This window comes from Leptodactylus fuscus, chromosome 6 (assembly GCF_031893055.1).
Source record: "Leptodactylus fuscus isolate aLepFus1 chromosome 6, aLepFus1.hap2, whole genome shotgun sequence".
Classification (NCBI taxonomy): domain Eukaryota; kingdom Metazoa; phylum Chordata; class Amphibia; order Anura; family Leptodactylidae; genus Leptodactylus; species Leptodactylus fuscus.
The window spans coordinates 116976710-116995714 of record NC_134270.1 but is presented as its reverse complement, the minus strand read 5'-3'; the positions used below and the strand labels follow the sequence as shown (position 1 = coordinate 116995714).

The window sequence follows — 19005 nt, the reverse complement described above, 5'->3', positions numbered from 1 at the left end:
TAAAATGGCAGTATACAATAAATAGCGCTTTGCTGAAGACACATAGCACAATGTAGCACGGCCTGCATTATAAAGTATAACATGTACCTGACAATAACACAGCAATAGGAACCAGGCGGTATTTCGCCACAAAAGGGTCAATGGTAACTGATAGCGGCAGTAAAGAATGTAACAGCTAAGTGCTAAACATTGGGGTACACATAAAGCCAGTGTCCATTTTTCATCTTTTTTATATTTCCATAATGTTTTAGAAAATATCACAGCAGTTTCTATAGTAGTATGGTAGCTATTTACAGGACGCAGTTCCGTGTTGGGATATATTGAGGTAAAGAAGTGGAGGAGGCCCTGGGCAGGAGCGAGGTAGGGTAAGTGAATATTTGGCTGTAACTTTTTCTTTTTACTCCAGCAGGTAACGGTGGTCTGGGCCCCTAATGTCGCAGGCCCCATAGCAGCCATTTTGACTGCTATAGAGGTAGTTCTGTCACTGAGTAATATATGAATTCTGCAGAACACATTTGTTTCCTACTTTATAACTCTAACACAGCTCCATCTAAAATATCCTATTCCCACAGAATAAGACCAGCGTACTTCATTTATTATAGTTTATTTGAGAATAAACTTAGTTTCCTACACAATATTGCAGAATGATCATCCAGGCTACAGTAATATAAGCTGAATAGCTGGAGATTTCCCACAAGAGCGGTAATAACAATGTGAAAATAGAAATTTTATGCCACTTTTTGTTCATTTTGAACTACATAATCATATACTTTGTGTGTGCAGAAGACACAGTGGAAACTACAGGAATCCAGACCAAACATTAGATCGCTGCTGTGCTTAGATTAGACAACAAGATGTTAAGGAGCCGTAATTACTGTATATCTAAGGTGTTTTACGGACAGGGAAGGAGAACAGGTATTTATGGAGATGTCATGTCAATTAGTGAATGGGTTAATGACCTCACAAGGGGTGCCGTTCTAAACCAGTATGGAAGCAAAAATATTCACTGATGTCAACTAAAGAAGACCACTTACTACTGACAAAAACAGGAACAAATAACATACTAAGTAAGACATTCCATGGTCTAATAATGGTAAACTTGACTTGTAAGGTTCCTTATAAAAGGAATCGGACACCATTGAATGATTTTATCCACACTTTGGCATCAATCATAATACAACATCCCTTGGACCGGTTATATAGAGATGCCATGTGAAATGCAGTGAGGTAAGTAAGTGGACTGTGGGTATAAAGTTGTCATGTAGAGAAGGGTACCATATTCAATACCTCCCTTCTTTGGACTATAGCAGGGGACAACTGCAAAAAGTGACTTTCTCTCGCTGGTGGACTTGTGTTGTCCCTGGATTACCATTTAAGGGTCAGTTGACATGGAGGAATTTGCCACGGATTTCGGGTCAGATTCTGTCCCTGAATCTGGAGCAGATTCCTCCTGAATTGTTTTCAAGATCACAGCAGGACGCAGAAAAAAGAAGTGTCCTGCTCGATGTTGCTCCGGATTCTGGCTGCCGTGTCCACGGCTCGAGACTCCTCCTGATTGGGCCCATTCATCTGGGCCTAATCAGGGATGCCATGACGGAATGCTGATACATTGCTTTGACATCCCATCGCTGCTAGCGGCACAAAAAAGCCGGCGGCAGAATTAATTAATTTCCTCTTCATTCTCCATCGTGTGAACTTACCCTAAAGCTTCATTTTCCCTGCAGCAACCTCTTACTTAGCTCATCATCAGGGGACAGTTTTGATGTAACACAGGGTTGTCCAAATTCAGCAACCCCTTTAATTTAATAATGCATACTGTCAACTTTAAATTTGTATGAAGTCAGAATACACCAATACACCATTTTCCCGGGAAAAAGGCTAAGGCCCCACATAGCGTCCCACAGCGAAAAAGCGCTGCGAGAAGAACCACGGCGGCAAAGCATTGCAGTTTTTCCCGCAGCATTTTTCACAGAAAGTCCACAGAGGAAACTTTCTGCATCCATCACACCTATAGGGAAACTACTGACGTTTCTGTACAAATAATTGACATACTGCAATTTTAAAAAATGCAATGTTTTATTTGGTTTATTTTTATTGTTGGTGTCTGACTGCCCTTGGATGCTGGAAGCTACTGCACTGGATAAGGAAGGAGGCAGCTCTGCTCCTATTCAAGTAGCCCCATCCATTGTATGGTGGTGGTATTGAATAGGAGCATAGGAGATTTGGGTGTTAGACTCCCACCAATCACATACTGATTTACAAAGCAGGAAAAAAGGTATATACAGCTCACCAACAATGTCCAGATCTGAAATCCATGCCTCTGAATTAAGGTGCACAAAACAAACAGGTAAAGTGGCCATGGCCATGAGTAAGAGACATTTCTCTTGAAACGGGTAGCCGGTTTTCAGGATTACTGGTCCAATGTACAGTATATATATATTTTAACATAAAGATTAAAAGTTATATTTTATTCTAATCATAATTTTTTGTTTGGATGCTGATCATTCTTACCTGGATGTGATCACATACTGATGGCCTATCCTCTTAATAGGCCATCAGTATGAGATACCACTTACTGGCCAGAAAATTCCACATTTATGAAATTTCACTGAAACGCAATGACAACCCATATAAATGAGTTTTTGTTTATTTTATAGTTCTCAAGAAGATTTTTAAATTTGAGCCTTGGAAGACACGAAAGTAAGTTGATTAATTGTAGATTGATTGTAGTTGATTAATTATGTTTTTTCTTACTCTGGATAAAACAGCTGCTTTAACCCCTTCTCTGCTAAGGACATAGTGCATATCATGCCAGGGAGGCTCTTACATATCTTGGACCATGAATCATGAAATTTTCAGTTTTAAGGTACCAACAAAATTGCAGTTCTAGTTGTGATACAGCCAGAGATAAAGTCAGTTGAAATCAAAGTTGGGAGTGGGAGTTGAATATACAGCCTGCGATACAGGCATTTGAAGTATCCCCTTCTAGTCTTAGTCTCTCGCCTCAGTCAGTATGGAGGGGGGAAGATCTGTGGAAGGAGCCCCAGAAGAAGGGGTAAGATGAACTTTTGTTTTTGTTATTAACCCCCCTTACCCCAGAAATCAGAAGGAATACTTACTCTCTGAAGTTCACTTATTCACTTTTTTTTCCAGGAGGGGAGTGAGATTACTTGCTCAGCCAATTTCTCCTCTATGGCTAGTTAGGTTATTTATTGATACTGCAACTAAGAAATTTACTAGTCTGGATTGAATCATATAAAACAAAAAAATCACACCAAACACTTAAAGTAATAGTGACAGTGATTATGTCTAGAGAGGAATATCTAATACATATTTTATAGATTAAGAAATGTCCATTGCTTCTGTCATGGGCACAACACCCACAATTCCTGTGGTTCATACTGGAATCAGAGCTATAGTATTCTAACTCCACTTCTGATAAACCTCAAGAGTTTAAGGTGTTACATTATTAAAGTGGTTTTCTGGCATAGCAATGGTTCCAGCACCGCTCCTATTACATGAATAAGCGCGGCACTGCATGCTCTGCCCATCTAGTAGCAGCTTCCAGCACCCAGAGGCCACTGCAACAGCTGATCTGTGCATGGTCTGGGTGTGAAGCTCACGTTCTGATGACCTGCATTATTCCAATAACAACATAACATAATTCTTACCATATATACTCGAGTATAAGCCAAATTTTTCAGCACATTTTTTGTGCTGAAAAAGCCCCCCTCGGCTTATACTCGAGTCAAGCAAAGAAAAAAAAAATATATTTTTTTTTTTTTTGGGAGGAGGGGGGGGGGGGGGTCTATGACCAGCCGCAATAGTAATGTATAGAATCTCCCATAAAATAGTGAAAAAAAGAAGCTTTAAAAAAAATATAATAAAAAAATAAAGTAAATAAAAGTTCTAAATCATTTGTTTCCCTAGAATACATATAAAAGTAGAAAATGACTGTGAGACACATACACATTAGGTATCCCTGTGTCTGAAAGTGCCCAGTCTACTGAATATAGGGTATCTGCAGTGCTCCTGTTCCATTGGGAAGGGGTTAATAGGAGCACTGCAGATCCCCTATATTCAGCCAGGCTGAATTCCAAGTGGGGGAAGAAAAAAAAGTCCTCAAGCTCAGGGAAGGGACAGACAGACAACCAAAACACCCCTTCCCCAGCACCCAGCAACTACTGCACCCAAAAACTCCGACCATTTTAATTTTTGAAATTTTCCACTAGCCGCTGCATTTCCCCCCTAGGCTTATACTCGAGTCAGGTGTGGTAGTCAGAATGGCAGCATAAATAGCCTCTTAAGAATTACTTGGAGGTACATATAAGCAGTAGATGGGTCCATAAATATGTGGTGATTACTGCACGACAAAGGATCTTTAGTGGTTATAGGGTGGCCTTCTGGTCTGACATATATACCAGAGCCGTCACAATTTTTAATTGAGTATAGATGCAATGGATCAGCAACAACATGTGTAAGGGCGTTTAGGGATGCAAAGTTATCATCCAGGCGCTAGAGAAAACAGGATCCAGGACATCTATTCATCACATGTTTTTTCAGGATTTTAATGTTTATTATTTAATAAAAGTTATATTTTAGCTCACACGCACCATTTTTGTATATTTTCAAGTTACAGTGAGAGCGACCCTTCACAATTTTCTTGAGTTTTGTATTATACTCGAGTCAATATGTTTTCCCAGTTATTTATGGTAAAATTAGGGGCCTTGGCTTATATTCGGGTCGGCTTATGCTCGAGTATATACGGTAATTATAATTTTTGCAACTTAAATTCAGATTTTATGTACATGTGCATGAATTAAATAGGTCTAGGTGATATGTATGAACCTTGCACAAGTTAAACTACCGTATACTTTTTAGGATGTGCAGGAGATATGTTTTTTCTGTGGATTACGCTGTAGCCACTTTTTTTCATGGAAAATTATATATTGACACTAACTGCATGAAGGTGCCTATCCATATAAATTGGTAAATGGCAATTCGCAAGATACAAGGTGTCTTTCAAAAAAATGAGAGGTAAGGGGTGGGGTGAGGGAAGTATGATATAAAATGTCCTGGCTACCAGAGGTGTTGAATGACCAAAAACCCTTCTTGGCCAAAGAGTTATAGGACTATTCCCGTGATTTTATTATTGGTAAGAGTCCAACCTCTGGGAACTTTACCAATCCTGAAAGGATCAAGGAGATACAGCACATCTTCCACTGTATCCTTTCATCTGTTTTTTTTCAGATTCTAACTTTGTAATATAATTGTCTGTCTTCAGATTCAAGAGACAGCGAGCAGGATTCCTAATTCCCATTTGATGTGAACCAACATATAAGTATCTGTATATGTATGATGCACAGAAGCCTCATCAAGATATTACGTCATTCGTCTATGTGTCTCCATTGGTCTCTGCATGGATTAGTAGTCCAACATTTTGGAAGAAGATGAGTTACTATTGAGGCCTATATTTACAAACAACAAAACATCAATCTTTTGTCTGTACATGAATCATCCTCACTTCAGTCCTGGCAAATAAAATTAATTGAAATGCAACATAAAAGTTAACAAATTATTTGTACAAAGCATCTGAAGAGGATTTATATTAGAAGCGACAAAAGAAACACATTTTAATGACTCAGACAAAGTTAAACAAGTAAGCTCTTCTTAACCATTATGTCGCACTACTTTCTGGAAGGACTGCATTCTTCAACTTTAGATACTAAAATAATGATTCTTAAAGACTCATGAATAAAACATAATTGTCTCCCATTGTAACCATTTCTACAGCTCCAGCGTACCTGCAAAATGAAGCAACGCTCCTGTCCTGATTAAAATATTCTATTATTTTGTATCTACAGCTCCTATACAGATTTATATGTCTCCATGGTTACAGACTCTTTACAGTCTGATCCTGCATACTCCTATTCTACTGTCCACTACTACTTGCTTACCTGTTGTGTATGTTTATAATCACAAATATTTGTAAAGTTGTGTTTTTTGGTAATTGTCAATGCACTAAAGCAATAAAAAAAATGACTGCAACAATGGACATGGACTTTAAATATTTCAAGTGGTTTTTTGGTTTCACACTTTTAGGACAAATCTGCATGACCGTAGGCAGCCACTACTACGTAGATGGGATGTAATGTAAGCAATGAAGGACATTCAGCACTTACACGAGTGCTGTAGATTCTTTAAGCAGCTTGAAGCTGGGGTAGTTTAGTCAGATCCCCAGTAGGCTGGTGTTTATGGCCTATCCTAAAGGATAACTCTATATGTGAACAGATATATCACCTTATTTCAACAGGAATTTTACCTCTACTAATGTTATAAAGACTACATATCATATACTACAGGAACAAGGATATACAGTATATAAATAGCCTTTAAATAATATTGCTTTATTTTTAATGTAAATTAGAATACCAAATAATTATTAAATTATTTAGAATTTTTATTTAAATATTTTTTAACTATTGTATGAAGCTCCTAGAGAACTTGAACCTGCAGTCTTTTGATTGCATGTCCCATAGACTGCAATACAACTGTATTACAAGCTATTGGACTTTCGTTACTTAGCTATTGAGGCAGGTCGTAGATCAGTCTTCATTAGACTCCTGGGTGCCATAGGAACAGGACAGCTCCTTCAGTGGGGACCAGCCCCCGGAGCCCAAATTGACACATTGGGGGGCCTAATAGAAAGGAATGTCCACAAACAGAGTGAGCTCTGATTGGAGTTTAGCTATTACCATTAGCTCCTGGTCTCCACTGTTCAATATAGTGGAAACCCAGTGGTTCTGAAACAGAGGGACCGCCATATTTAAAGACCTGACATCTTTTGTACTATTACAGCAGCTATTGTAAAGGGTTAAAGGCCATTTTAAACAAAAGGTCTATCCTTAGGATAGTCTATGAATAGCAGATTGGTGGGTGTCTGACTCCCAGCATCACTGGCAATCAGCTGTCTTCAGAGAATGAAGAGACTCCAGAGCAATGTAAACATGTTAGTGGCTGCAATGCTCATACAAGTGCCATGGTCAATTTAAAGGGGTTTCCCACAAAGACAAATGATCCCTTATCCATAGGCTAGGGGAAAACTTAAAGATCAACTGCTCAGACCTCAACTGATCAGAACAACTGGAACTTTCATCCTCCATTTCTAAATGGAACGGTGACCGGGCAGCATGCTCAAAACTCAAATCATTTCAATGGGAGTGCCAGAGAGAACTGAGCCTTGTGCTTCTTCTATCTATATCACTCCTAATAAATTGAATGGGTGGACCCCCCACTGTTTTCCAAGTTATCCCCTATCCTATCCAAGAATCAAACCCCACTGATGTGATATTGAAGGTGTATCCTAAGAATAGGATATTAAAGGGAATAGCTCACCCAGGAACTAAATATCAATCTAGACATACTGTATAGCATGGGACATTATCCTAACCATGACTGGAGACTGTCATCCACCATTGTACTTGGGCCTTATTTGCATACTTAGAAAAACAGCTTTTCAAAAGAAATTGTGTATCTGTTTGTCTATCTAAAGGTATAATGGTCAGCATAATATCCCCTACTGTGACTGGTTTGGTATATCAAGTTTACAGTCTAAGGCCCCCTTTAACTGTAAATGTCTGCATAGCTCCTTTAAAATATATTCAAGAATTACAACACAACAAAATCCATTTGTTAAAGAAAGTCTTCAAAGTCTAAGAAATGTACAATAAACTTCAGCAGACAAGGCTTTTATGTTATAATAAGTGCTGTTAATGATGTGAAAATTAATGTGGGCTGAAATGTAAAATGGTCACATAATGGTAAATAAAAAGGCGTCTGTGCATTAATCTTGGTAGTAGTATATTCCTGTATACCTGATGTACTTTATGCAGTGAAATGGCATAATAATGTTTTTTTGTGTACTGGAGGTGTATCACCATCTAGTGGTTATAATATGTATACACTTCAAAATGAAAAAGTACATCTGCTATGAGCAGGGTATGACAGGTGTATCAAAATAGGTGAAAAGGAAATTGCGGTTACAACTGCACACTGGCGTAAATGTATCACATATTTCTGTGCAACTTTCATCTAGTTTGAGCTAAAATTTTTCCAATTTTATAGTGATGTGGACTTGGCTTCTTTAAAAAGAGGCATGGTGCTCCAGATGCTCCAGAATGACTCAACATTATGTCAGAAAATTCTGCATCAAAGCGCACCAACTAAATGGCGGTATAAACTTACACTAGACACCAGATTTATCATCCAGACAGGGGTGAACCTAGCCTCCCTGCTGCCTGAGGCAAACTAGTGAAAGGAGAACACAAAAACAAAAAATACTTGGCTATCTTTGGTTGCATGATGGAGCTTTGCAAGTTAGGACACATATTAATGTCCCTCTCCATCTGACCCTACTGTAACATCTCTGCCTGTTCGGGTCACTGCGCCACCCTCTGCTCACATGCTGCGGTGCAGGAGGCGTGTGCAGTTTAATTCCTTGCTTAGAGTTTTTGGTTGCACTGTGTGAACATGGCTCTAATTATGTAATTCAATTTCCACCACACCCGTCTTCTGCTCTTGTTTGCCTCTGTTCATGAAATGGTTAAGTGTAGCCTTGCCCTATGATTGACAGCCTATCCACCTATCAACGCCAGGGTAGGTTCTTCCTCCCTATTTATTCTTGGCTCTCATTCACATTGGTGCTTGCTATTGCCTTGTGCGTACTGGCTTTTCTCTCGCTGTGTGTTCTTGTATTCTGATTCTTGACCTCTGGCTTTCCCTATTGACTACTCTTTTGGATATCGATTTTGACACTGCATTACATAGTTACATAATAGATGAGGTTGGATAAAAAAATCAGTCCATCAAGTCCAACCTATAACCCTACAATGCCCTATAGTGTTGATCCAGGGGAAGGCAAAAAACCCCATGAGGCTCATGCCAATTGCCCCATTTCTGGGGAAAAAAATTCTTCCTGACTCCAAATCTGGCAGTCAGTATAAAAACCCTGGATAAACGTGTCCTTAAAACCTAGAGTCCATAACCTGTTATATTTTTCTCTTCAAGAAAGGCATCCAGGCCCTCCTTGAACTTGTTTAATGAATCCGCCATCACCACTTCCTGGGGCAGAGAGTTCCATAGCCTCACTTACTGTGAAGAATCCCTTTCTATGTTGTTGGTGAAACTTTCTCTTCTCCAGACGTAGAGGATGTCCTCTTGTCACTGTCAATGGCCTAGGAGTAAAAAGATCCTTAGAAAGTTCTTTGTATTATCCCTTCATGTATTTGTACATTGTTATTAGATCTCCCCGTAGATGTCTTTTCTTTAAACTGAATAACCCCAAATTTGTTAAGCTATCATTGTAGTCCAATCCACCCATTCCCCTAATAATTTTGGTTGCCTGTCTTTGCACTTTTTCAAGTTCATTTATGTCTTTCTTGTATATCGGGGTCTAAAATTGCGCACAATATTCTAAGTGTGGCTGTACCAGTGATTTGTATAGAGGCATAGCTATGTCCTTGTCATGAGAATCTAGACCTAGGATTGCTCGACTGTTACCGAACCCTTGGCTTACTGACCTCCCTTTGTTGTTGTTTGTCTTGTCTGCGTTTTGTGTTTCACGTACATAGGAAGGGTCCGTCTCCAAGTTGCTGCTTAATACATAGACTAGGACTAGGCAAGCAGGAAGGGACAGTGGGGGGTTTCAGACCAGGGCTCACTGTCTCTTGTGCCCCTTCCTCCAGGGTTCATCTACAGCACTGGGGAACTGCTGTCCTAGCAATTCCTAACACCTAGTTTAATGTCCCCCTTCCTCTGCCCCAAGTGTAATGCCCCTCTTTATCTACCCCCCAGTTTAATGTTCCCCCTTCATCTGCCCCAAAGTTGAATGTCCCCCTCCATCTGCTTCCCCCAGTTTAATGTCCTCTTTCATTTGCCCACACTCACAGTTTAATGTTCCCCCACTATCTGTACCCAGTTTAATGCCCCATCCATTTGACCCCCCTTCCATCTGCCCCTAAAGTTTAACATAAAAAAACACTCTCCTCGCTCCCCTTCTGCTTGTGAGCCATCTCTGCGGCCAGAGATTTCAGAGAGCTGCAGACACGATTTGCATGACGTCATCACATATCGCCTACAGTTCCTGGGGCCTGACCACATAGGAGGCTCAGTGGTGAAGCAGGAAGAGGATGGCTCCTGCTTCACCACTGTATTCAACTGAGTTGAAGCTGTGACATCCCTTCCGCCGAGAAGACCCAGAATCTGAGACTGTTCCACTGAGTCCAGGACAGTGGCAAGGTATGTGCAACATTCAAAGGGCAATGGAGTAACGTAGAACCTATACGACATGAAGGTAGAGAACATAAAGCCATTTGATATTTGTCTTAGCTGCCAATAACAACCAATTTCATCCTTTCCTTTTTAAAACCACTATAAACAATGAAAGCTGTGCTGTGTTGGTTGCTATGGGCAACAAAGACAGTTTTTCTTTAAGACAGATTTATAATTCTGCTCCATTTTAGTTCACTTAACTGGTAAGTATTTGTTAGTCAGAAACTTAAGCAAATGTGCAAAGTTAGAAAGTGAGTGATACAACACAGCAGCTCCAGCAGGCTCACTCATGCTCACACTAACAATTGTTTTTAGGTTTTAAAGGGGCTATCTGGGATATGTTTTCCTTAAAATGAAAAAACACCCCACCTGTCTTCTCCCTACCATTCCTGCATCTCAGCTCTTGTCACCTCCACTCCCTGTTTACAAGAGAGCGGCAGCAATGACGTGATGTCGGCAGGATGTCTGCAGCTTATCAAGGCCTCAGCGGCATATAGTTGAGGCCTGTCCTACAAAATCCCTTTAGTGTTGAAAAAGGAAAGCAGGAAATACAACAGAGCTCAGCAAATACAAATCTAATATTATAAAATCTCTGAAATTGGCCAAACACAGCCCATGTGTGAGACAGTCTGTGTGTGAGTGTATGTGTTCATGCAACTCACCTGTTTGTGGGCTAAAACCCCAATCCTATTAACTCTCATTTGCATCTAATTGAACTAGACTGTCAAAATTTGTTCTCCTAGCACAGAAGTTGGGAAACTATTTTTGTATGTTCGATTAAAACAAAAAATGAAGTACTCATTGTGCCATGAAATACTTGTAAAGATGTCAAACTCCTGTATGAAAGTCATATAATGCAAACAATAGCTGCAATCAATTAGTCCATTATACTTGTATTTCATTGTGATCCTTGTCCCTGTTCATGCAAAGATGATCCTTCTATGGTGGATTCATGCGGGCAGTGCGTGGCAAGCACACAGACCCCATTATAGTCTATGGGGTCCGTGCGCTTTAACTGCACAGCGCTTGCAGTTGCGCTTGTATTCCATCCGGGGGGGGGGGGGGATCCTCATGCGGACTCCTTCTGGACGGAACATATAAGCTAGTGTGAACCGACCTTTAGTGTCTCCTTCCCTCTAACTTTCTGTAGTTCATGAGAGCTTTTCTTCATGGAGAAAGGTGGTGACTGATGAATGCAGCTCACCCGTCGCTCCCTGGACACCAGTAACTTGTAAAGAAATTGCCACTGGAGCAAGTTCCAAAAGATTCAGGCACTAGCAGATAACAGAGAATGGTAGAACAAGCTATCTACAACTCATACAGTGCTGAGAGATAGCTCTAAGGCACCCCAAACATCTTCTCCAGAGTCCATTGTGAAGTCGGTTGTACTTGAGCTGAATTTGGACCCAGGTGATCACCCCCAGAAACTTATTGAGAGAAATAGATACACTACCAAGTTTAACAAATCTGGACCCACAGGAAAAACTCACAAAGCAGATCTAAACAGAAATCATAGGAATAAACATATCAGAGTCAATGTCAATCAGAGAGTTTACAGCTAAAGCCAAAATCAGAAAACAAGCAAATATCTGGTTAGCAAGCAAGATAAGTAGTACAGCAAACAAACAGGTATGAACAGAGCCTAACTAGTCAGAATTAACTAATAGCAGGCACATGGGGATCTCAGAACAGACTTCAAATATCTCTCCGATGCTGCCGATTGGTTCAATGTCTCATCTAATTGCTGTAGAAAGTTTCATATGACAGTATGGCAACCTTAAAGGGGTTGTCCAGGCAAAAATGAACAATGCTTTTAACATTTACTGATGGAAGTGCTCATTGTGCTTCTAAAATAAGGATGGTGCCCGTGGTCTTGTGCAGGCGTCTTTACTGGGCAGGGGGAACTGCATGCAGTGCAGAATGTAATATCATCTCTGAATGTGGGGGCATTGTGGGGGTCATTATGTTACACTTGGGGGCACTGCGGCGGCTATTATCTTACATGTGGGGACCGTTACATAACTGTTATAAGCCATTTATAAGACATTGCTACTTTGGAGGTACTCAGTTGGGAGTCTTTTTTTCTCTAGGGGGTACTTCACTTGAAAATACTCAGAAACGCTGCTCACTGCGTAGACTATAGCATGGCTACTCATCTGGGGGATGACAGCTGTGCAGACACTGCTTCATAATGACGGTCAGGAAATAGACTGGTCTCCCGATTCCTGTCTCTTTTGCGCTGATGTTTCACAGTAGCAGCAGAAGATTTTGTCAGTGTTTGTCCCTGCTACCACTAGTACTGTGATACAGTCCAATAATCTCCAAAATCAACTACATTTCCCATCACTACTGCTGAACTGGTCAGTGGCAAACTGCAGAGATGCTTGTAATCATCGCCATCTAGTGGTGGATCTACAGTAAGCTACTGCACAGTTTAATGTATTCTACATGAATGTTGGCTATTTCTATAAATACTTGACATGCTGGTTTCTCTGTTCATTTCTAAAGAAAGCTCAATCTCAGGGCAACAATATCCCTCCTGCTTATTAGAACAAAAGTGTCAGTATTGAGCCATGAACCGCTTTTATTCATGTTGAATATGTGCCGTGTGCTGTCAAAATACAGTCATACATTCCAGAGCAAAAGTGCTAAATCTAATCTAATCCTATCAGTCCACAAAAGTCACAATCCACGCTATCTCTCAGCGAAGCCACAGGTATTTGAATACATACTTCCTCCAAATACTGCATAATACACTCCATTTTTTAGTAATCTATAATTTATTAAATTATCTTATTTTAATCACAAATCTAAAATTAGTGAATGTGGATCAAATATGAGAAAGAAAACCATACAATATATAAACCCCACAGCAAATATAGACCAGGTGCACAATGTGAGGCGCTATATCAGCATATCAGTCAGTGGATCACTAGTCTCCTATTCATTCTAAACATAAATCACTATAATAAGGTTTTCACAGTGGCTAAGTTACATATGTTGCACATAGAGATGGTAGTAACAGCTAACTATACCTTATATTAAAATGTGATACAGTGCAGCGTTGTGGCACCTTGAGGCATGTTTCTTATAACTTCTTCAGGAAGAATGAGGCAAGCACTCCTGAAGAAGGATTACTCACTGGATTTACTAAGGTTGCGTTCAGAAGATCAGAGAGTACTTATGGTTCTGGAGCAGGGAGGTGTTTTCTGAGTTTCCAGCTCCCCACCCAAACATGGCCATCCCAATCTTGATAACACTGAAACGTGGTCAGAGAGTGTATCACACCAAACATTACAATACATCTGTAAGTCGGATCTGCCAAGAGCATTAGGGTTGTCTGATATTAAATGGGTGGAGCGAGCTCATCGTGTGGGTCCTCATAGAGACCCCACTGACAAACCACGTCAAGTGATCATGCAATACCTAAATTACAATAATAAAGAAGGGATCCTACCAGAGTATTGATATATAGTAACAATTCTGTGGAGATAACAAGGAAACCCAGAGCTTTCAGCAAGGTCTATACTACATACTAATATATCCTGCGGTTTAAGAAGTCCGATGCACAGATGACTCACTGAAGAGTTTTGTTGACCCAGAGGCCACATAATGTTTTTTCTGCTTTGAACCACTGGTCTACACATAATGCATCTCATCCAGCTGGGCATCAGTCCCCATGGAAGGAGGCATCAACTAAAAGCTCTGTGTGGCAACTATTGACTCGAAACTACAGAGGACAAATCTGAACAGTACTAAGACTCATCTGAGATCTCCATGATCTGGGAAGAAATCAGCTGCAAAAAAATCACATATGTCTCAAGGTTATTATATTCCATCCAGAAAATTCCACAATTGCTAAAGCGTATGGATGTAAATAAATTAGAGGGCTTGGGGCCACACGGTGGCTCAGTGGTTAGCACTGCAGCCCTGCAGCGCTGGAGTCCTGGTGTTCAAATCCCACCAAGGGCAAAAAAACATCTGCAAGGAGTTTGTATGTTCTCCCCGTGTTTGCATGGATTTCCATCCCATATTCCAAAAAAGACATACAGATAGGGATAAAAATGTACATTGTGAGCTCTATGTGGGGCTCACAATCTACATAAAAAAAAAAAAAAAAAATTACAGAGGGCTTTCCTTTTTTTTTTGCGATAGGATAGACACTCATGGAGCCAGTCACATAAACTGATGGCAACTATGGATAACCTGAGCAAGGTCTTTGCTAACATAAGAGGCTACAACTTTGCTTGTCTATCTAGACATATCATTGTTTGGATCAGGGGAAATTTATTCAGACAATGTAATGTAGGTACAGTTGTGTACCCCATGGGACCCTTGCCCTCCTACATACTGTACATCACTCTCCTCCATTCCTGCTTGCATTAAGACCTCTGTTCTTTGTAGAGACACCATAATAATGCGGAAGGCAGTCAGAAAACATCTCAAACTCTCTTGCAGAGTATCTCAACATCTGGCTCTGTTGTTTCATCTGGAATTTAAGGAGGGGGATAGACTTTTTAAAGAATGGTGGGCCTCGGGCATAAATTCAATACAGCATTTGTTCCATTTTACCGAACCCAGGTGGCTTCCAATGACAGAATTGGTGTTGTATTACAACTTACCCCTTTTCCAGCTTGATCAGTACCTGCAGGTACTTTATGGTGCCCTTAGGAAGCGTTTAAAATAGGGATCCCTCCAACTTATTCTTTAGATCTTTCTAAGAGACAACTGGGGGCAGAGAGGGTGGATGGATGTTGGCCTGCGGGCTGGGTCCTAATATATAAACATGTCCTTGATGAAGACTAGTGAGATACCCATCTACAATTTTTGTATAGACCCGTATATGCATTCAATCTCCATCGGACTTTAGGGATGCCACAATGGATTGTGTCCTTCTGCAAGTGCGCTACCGATGGAACCAACTTAAACACAAACTCAGAACTTTTGGTGACTGGTTATGGACATAATCTGAATGCTATGGTGATTTTCTCTACCACTTTGGTTAGGGAAGGAAAGAATTGATGACTATCCCGACTCTTGCTCCCCTATGCTTTGTAGCAAATCGGTTCTGGCCCCAGCCGATGCTCCTGATAGCTCACATGATTGCTACCCAGATGAAAAAATGCCTCTGTTTGGAGTGTCTAGAAGTAAAATAAACAAACACCACTAATACAAAGAAGTTTATGGAGAAGTGTATGGCTTTCATTAACTGAATCAGAAATCAATTATACCTATCACTCTCCGAGTGGTATTTACTAGAATCATTGAAGGGGAGACTTAGCAGGTTGAAGGTGACCTAGGGGGTGGAACATTGGGGAAATATGTTCCCTTCGTATTTGATATTGTAAATGGGAGATGTGGACTATGGATATCCGTGTAGGGGGTGTTATCTCGGTGTGATACCCTCATGACTATCTGTTAAGGGTCTGTGTACCCATCTGTTTGTAGATTTTTTTGCTGAAAATGAAATAAATAAAAAAAAAATTACATAAACATACTTAACTAACATATTTCAATTATAAAGTAAAAAACTATATTAAGTTTTTTCCTGATGTGGTTTTCATGTGCTTTTAAGCACATTTAAGTAAAATACGGAGTATTGGTTGTATTGTTGCTTTGTGGTCATGAGCATAACCTGCTATATCTATAACACATGAAAAGTAAAGGGGGGAGGAGAGAAAAATACCAATGGATACCTTTTAGCCTACCTAGATGATATGAGAGTGCTTAGTTTGCATGGTATTGCAGTAACATAGTATAGACAATCCCCACTAATACAATTCAGGATAAAGACATGTCCAAGAGATTGTTTGGATTTTGCGCTGAATACACTTGCATCCCCCTCCCCTGTTAGTACATGATGTATGATCGTTGATGACTTATTAGACCCCTTTTTGCTATTATTGTAAATGTTGTCAGATAACATCAGCAGATTAATACTAGGCAAGATCAATCATAGTTACAGATAGGAGAGGCGACCTGCAGCGCTCCAGCTGTTGCTGAATAGTATCTGGCAGAGTATGCTGGGCGATGTACCGTAAATTATACTGTACAGGAACAGAGGAATAAACTCATATCAACATAAAATATCCAAGTATTACTGTCCAGCAAGTCTTAAAGAGGACCCTTCACTTTCACCAATTGTAGCTCTTAGCATCTGTTAATAGATGCGAAACCAATGATTCCAGCACAGTTGAAATGATTTCTCTAGCACCCACCGTCCTGAGCAGTAAGTGCTGTTAGATTTGGTGCCTGATGTGCTATTGAGTCTCAGGTAAGCAGTGTCAGGCGGGAGCAGAAAAGCAGGTAAGAGTTCCAGTCACAGGTGGACAGTGTCAGAGCTCAGAATCTGGCACCAAAGCTAACAGCAATTATTGCTCAGGAACTGTGCCAGAATCAGTGGAGCTGTACCTAATAAATGATGCAAAGAGCTGGACATGGCAGAGGTGGTGAAAGGTCCTCTTTAAAGGAGGTTTCCAGGCAAAAAAAAAAAATCTGTTTTTTTTTTTTTAGTTCTATTACTTCTTTTAGTGCTTTTAATGAGTTACAAGTACACCCATACAATTTTAGCAGTGTTTGGAGTGCTTTCTAGGTGTCCGTGGGGGCTCCTGGTATCTTCCACATTTGCTTACATGGTGGTAGCTTCCTGCTATATAATTTCCTGTGTACCTTCCACACTTCCTTCCTGCCACTGCTTCCCCCCTCATACTTACCTAGCTTCCGATCTGGAAGAGGGCACCATCTTTCCTCTTCACTGTCTGCAGGCTGGAGACGCTGCGCACAGACTGGAAGTATTTGTGAGACCTGCGCAGTAGAGATTGAGTGCTATCTCTACTTCGCATATCTTGCGGTCACCTCCAGACTGCGCAAGCACTTCAAGACACAAGGAGAGGAGGAGCCGTTCCTGAAAGATACGTAAATATTCATTCGGTTGGGGGCAAAAGAGAACTGTTGACGTTCCATTTCGGAAGCAGTGAAGCGGAATGTCACCAAATTATCAGAAAGTATCCCTCGGGCGGTCACATGATCCCAAGGATATGGGTAATTATACATATTTTTTTAATAGTAGTAAATTAGAAGCTAGACGGGTAAGGGGGGGGGGGGGGTGTTAGTTTAGGGGTTAATTCATAGTTTATGCCGGACAACCCTTTAAGCGGAGATATACAGTATATTTATCATGCAGTCCCAGTTCTGGATAATCAGAACTTCTTCATTGTAGTATGTTACATTAATGAAATATACACAGACGTTTTGAAGGTCTTTTCACCTAATATTCATGTCATACCTCAGGTTCTTAAAGTGTACCCCAATTATAAAACAACCTTTTATAAATGAATAGTACAGGTTAATATAATAAACTTTTGAATAGCTCTTACTTAAGAAATATGTTTCTTAAACAATTTCTCAAGTAGAGTTAATTAAAGAGATCCTATCATTTAAACTCAATTTTTTGTCCCAGTGCTGTTTGAGCGTTGGGGACCACCCTCAGTGCTGCGAGAGAACTCATTTGCATACCGACGAAAACCTGGATTTACACTGAACGGCGGCCCGGAGAAGACATCTAAAGGTAGAAGAAGAATAGCCTAGGGACAAAAAATTGAGTTTTAATGATAGGATCCCTTTAACTCTACATAACAGTCTATGGAGGGAGGAGGAGAAGGCTTCTATGTTTCAAGATAACAGGTCACCAGTGCATAGAATGAAGCAATAAACCAATGAACAGCATCCTCTCCCTCCCCATAGAATTCTGTGTGTAAGCTGGATACAATGAGTATTAAAGGGGCTCTATCAGCAAAATCATGCTGATAGAGCTCCACATATGTGTGAATAGCCTTTAAAAAGGCTATTCAGGCACCACTAAAGTTATATTAAACTACCCCCCAGTTTTAAAATAAAACCCTAAAAAAAGAATATGTTAATCTTTTCTATCATGCACGGTGGTGCGAATTGCCATTGATAAAAAATGGCGCAGGTGCATGCGCAGTAGTAGTAGTAGTAGTAGTAGCAGCATGCTACTGCGCATGCAACCGCACCATTTTTTATCAATGGCAGTTCGCGAGCACCGGAGGAAGACAGGGCCCGAGGACATCGCTGGAAGAGGAGGCGTGGCTGAAGATGACATTGGACCCTGAATGCCCGACCACCGTGCACGATAGAAAAGATTAACATATTCTTTTTTAGGGTTTTATTTTAAAACGGGGGGAAGGGTAGTTTAATATAACTTTAGCGGTGCCTGAATAGCCTTTTTAAATGCTATTCATGCATATGTGGGGCTCTATCAGCATAATTTTGCTGATAGAGACCCTTTAAAGACCATTGTATGACACATTGTAAGATAAGTTTTCGTAAGCATTCCCTTGCGGTCGGTTGGCTCTCCTCAGGATGTGCTGAGGTATAATACACTCAAGTGTGTGAGTCATATTAGTTCCTTCCAGGTTACCTGTCTGTGCAGCTGAAAGGTGGTTATTTGTTACCACTTTATGCCTCTGCAGAATGGCTATTTGTTAGCTATCCCTCCATTGTAAGTACCTTGTCAAATAACCCAAAATTTCATCTTTCTACTTTCAGGTAAATATATCATGATGGAGAAGGGGTTAATAGGGGTTACCTGAATTTCCAGGATTAAAAATAGTGATCTGAGGCATTAAAATTGAGAGCTTAGAATAACGTATCAGC

At 40.4% G+C, this 19005-nt stretch overlaps 1 protein-coding gene across 1 annotated transcript in view; it reads left to right on the top strand.

Annotated features, from left to right (window-relative positions):
- LOC142209137 (uncharacterized) overlaps positions 1-19005 on the top strand; it is a 55858-nt gene that overhangs the window by 35365 nt on the left and 1488 nt on the right. Inside the window, exons 10-13 of the mRNA XM_075278072.1 lie at positions 2658-2700; positions 13433-13531; positions 15336-15476; positions 17094-17244. Of these exons, the coding sequence (XP_075134173.1) occupies positions 2658-2700; positions 13433-13531; positions 15336-15476; positions 17094-17244 (434 nt within the window). The remainder of the gene's footprint in view (positions 1-2657; positions 2701-13432; positions 13532-15335; positions 15477-17093; positions 17245-19005) is intronic.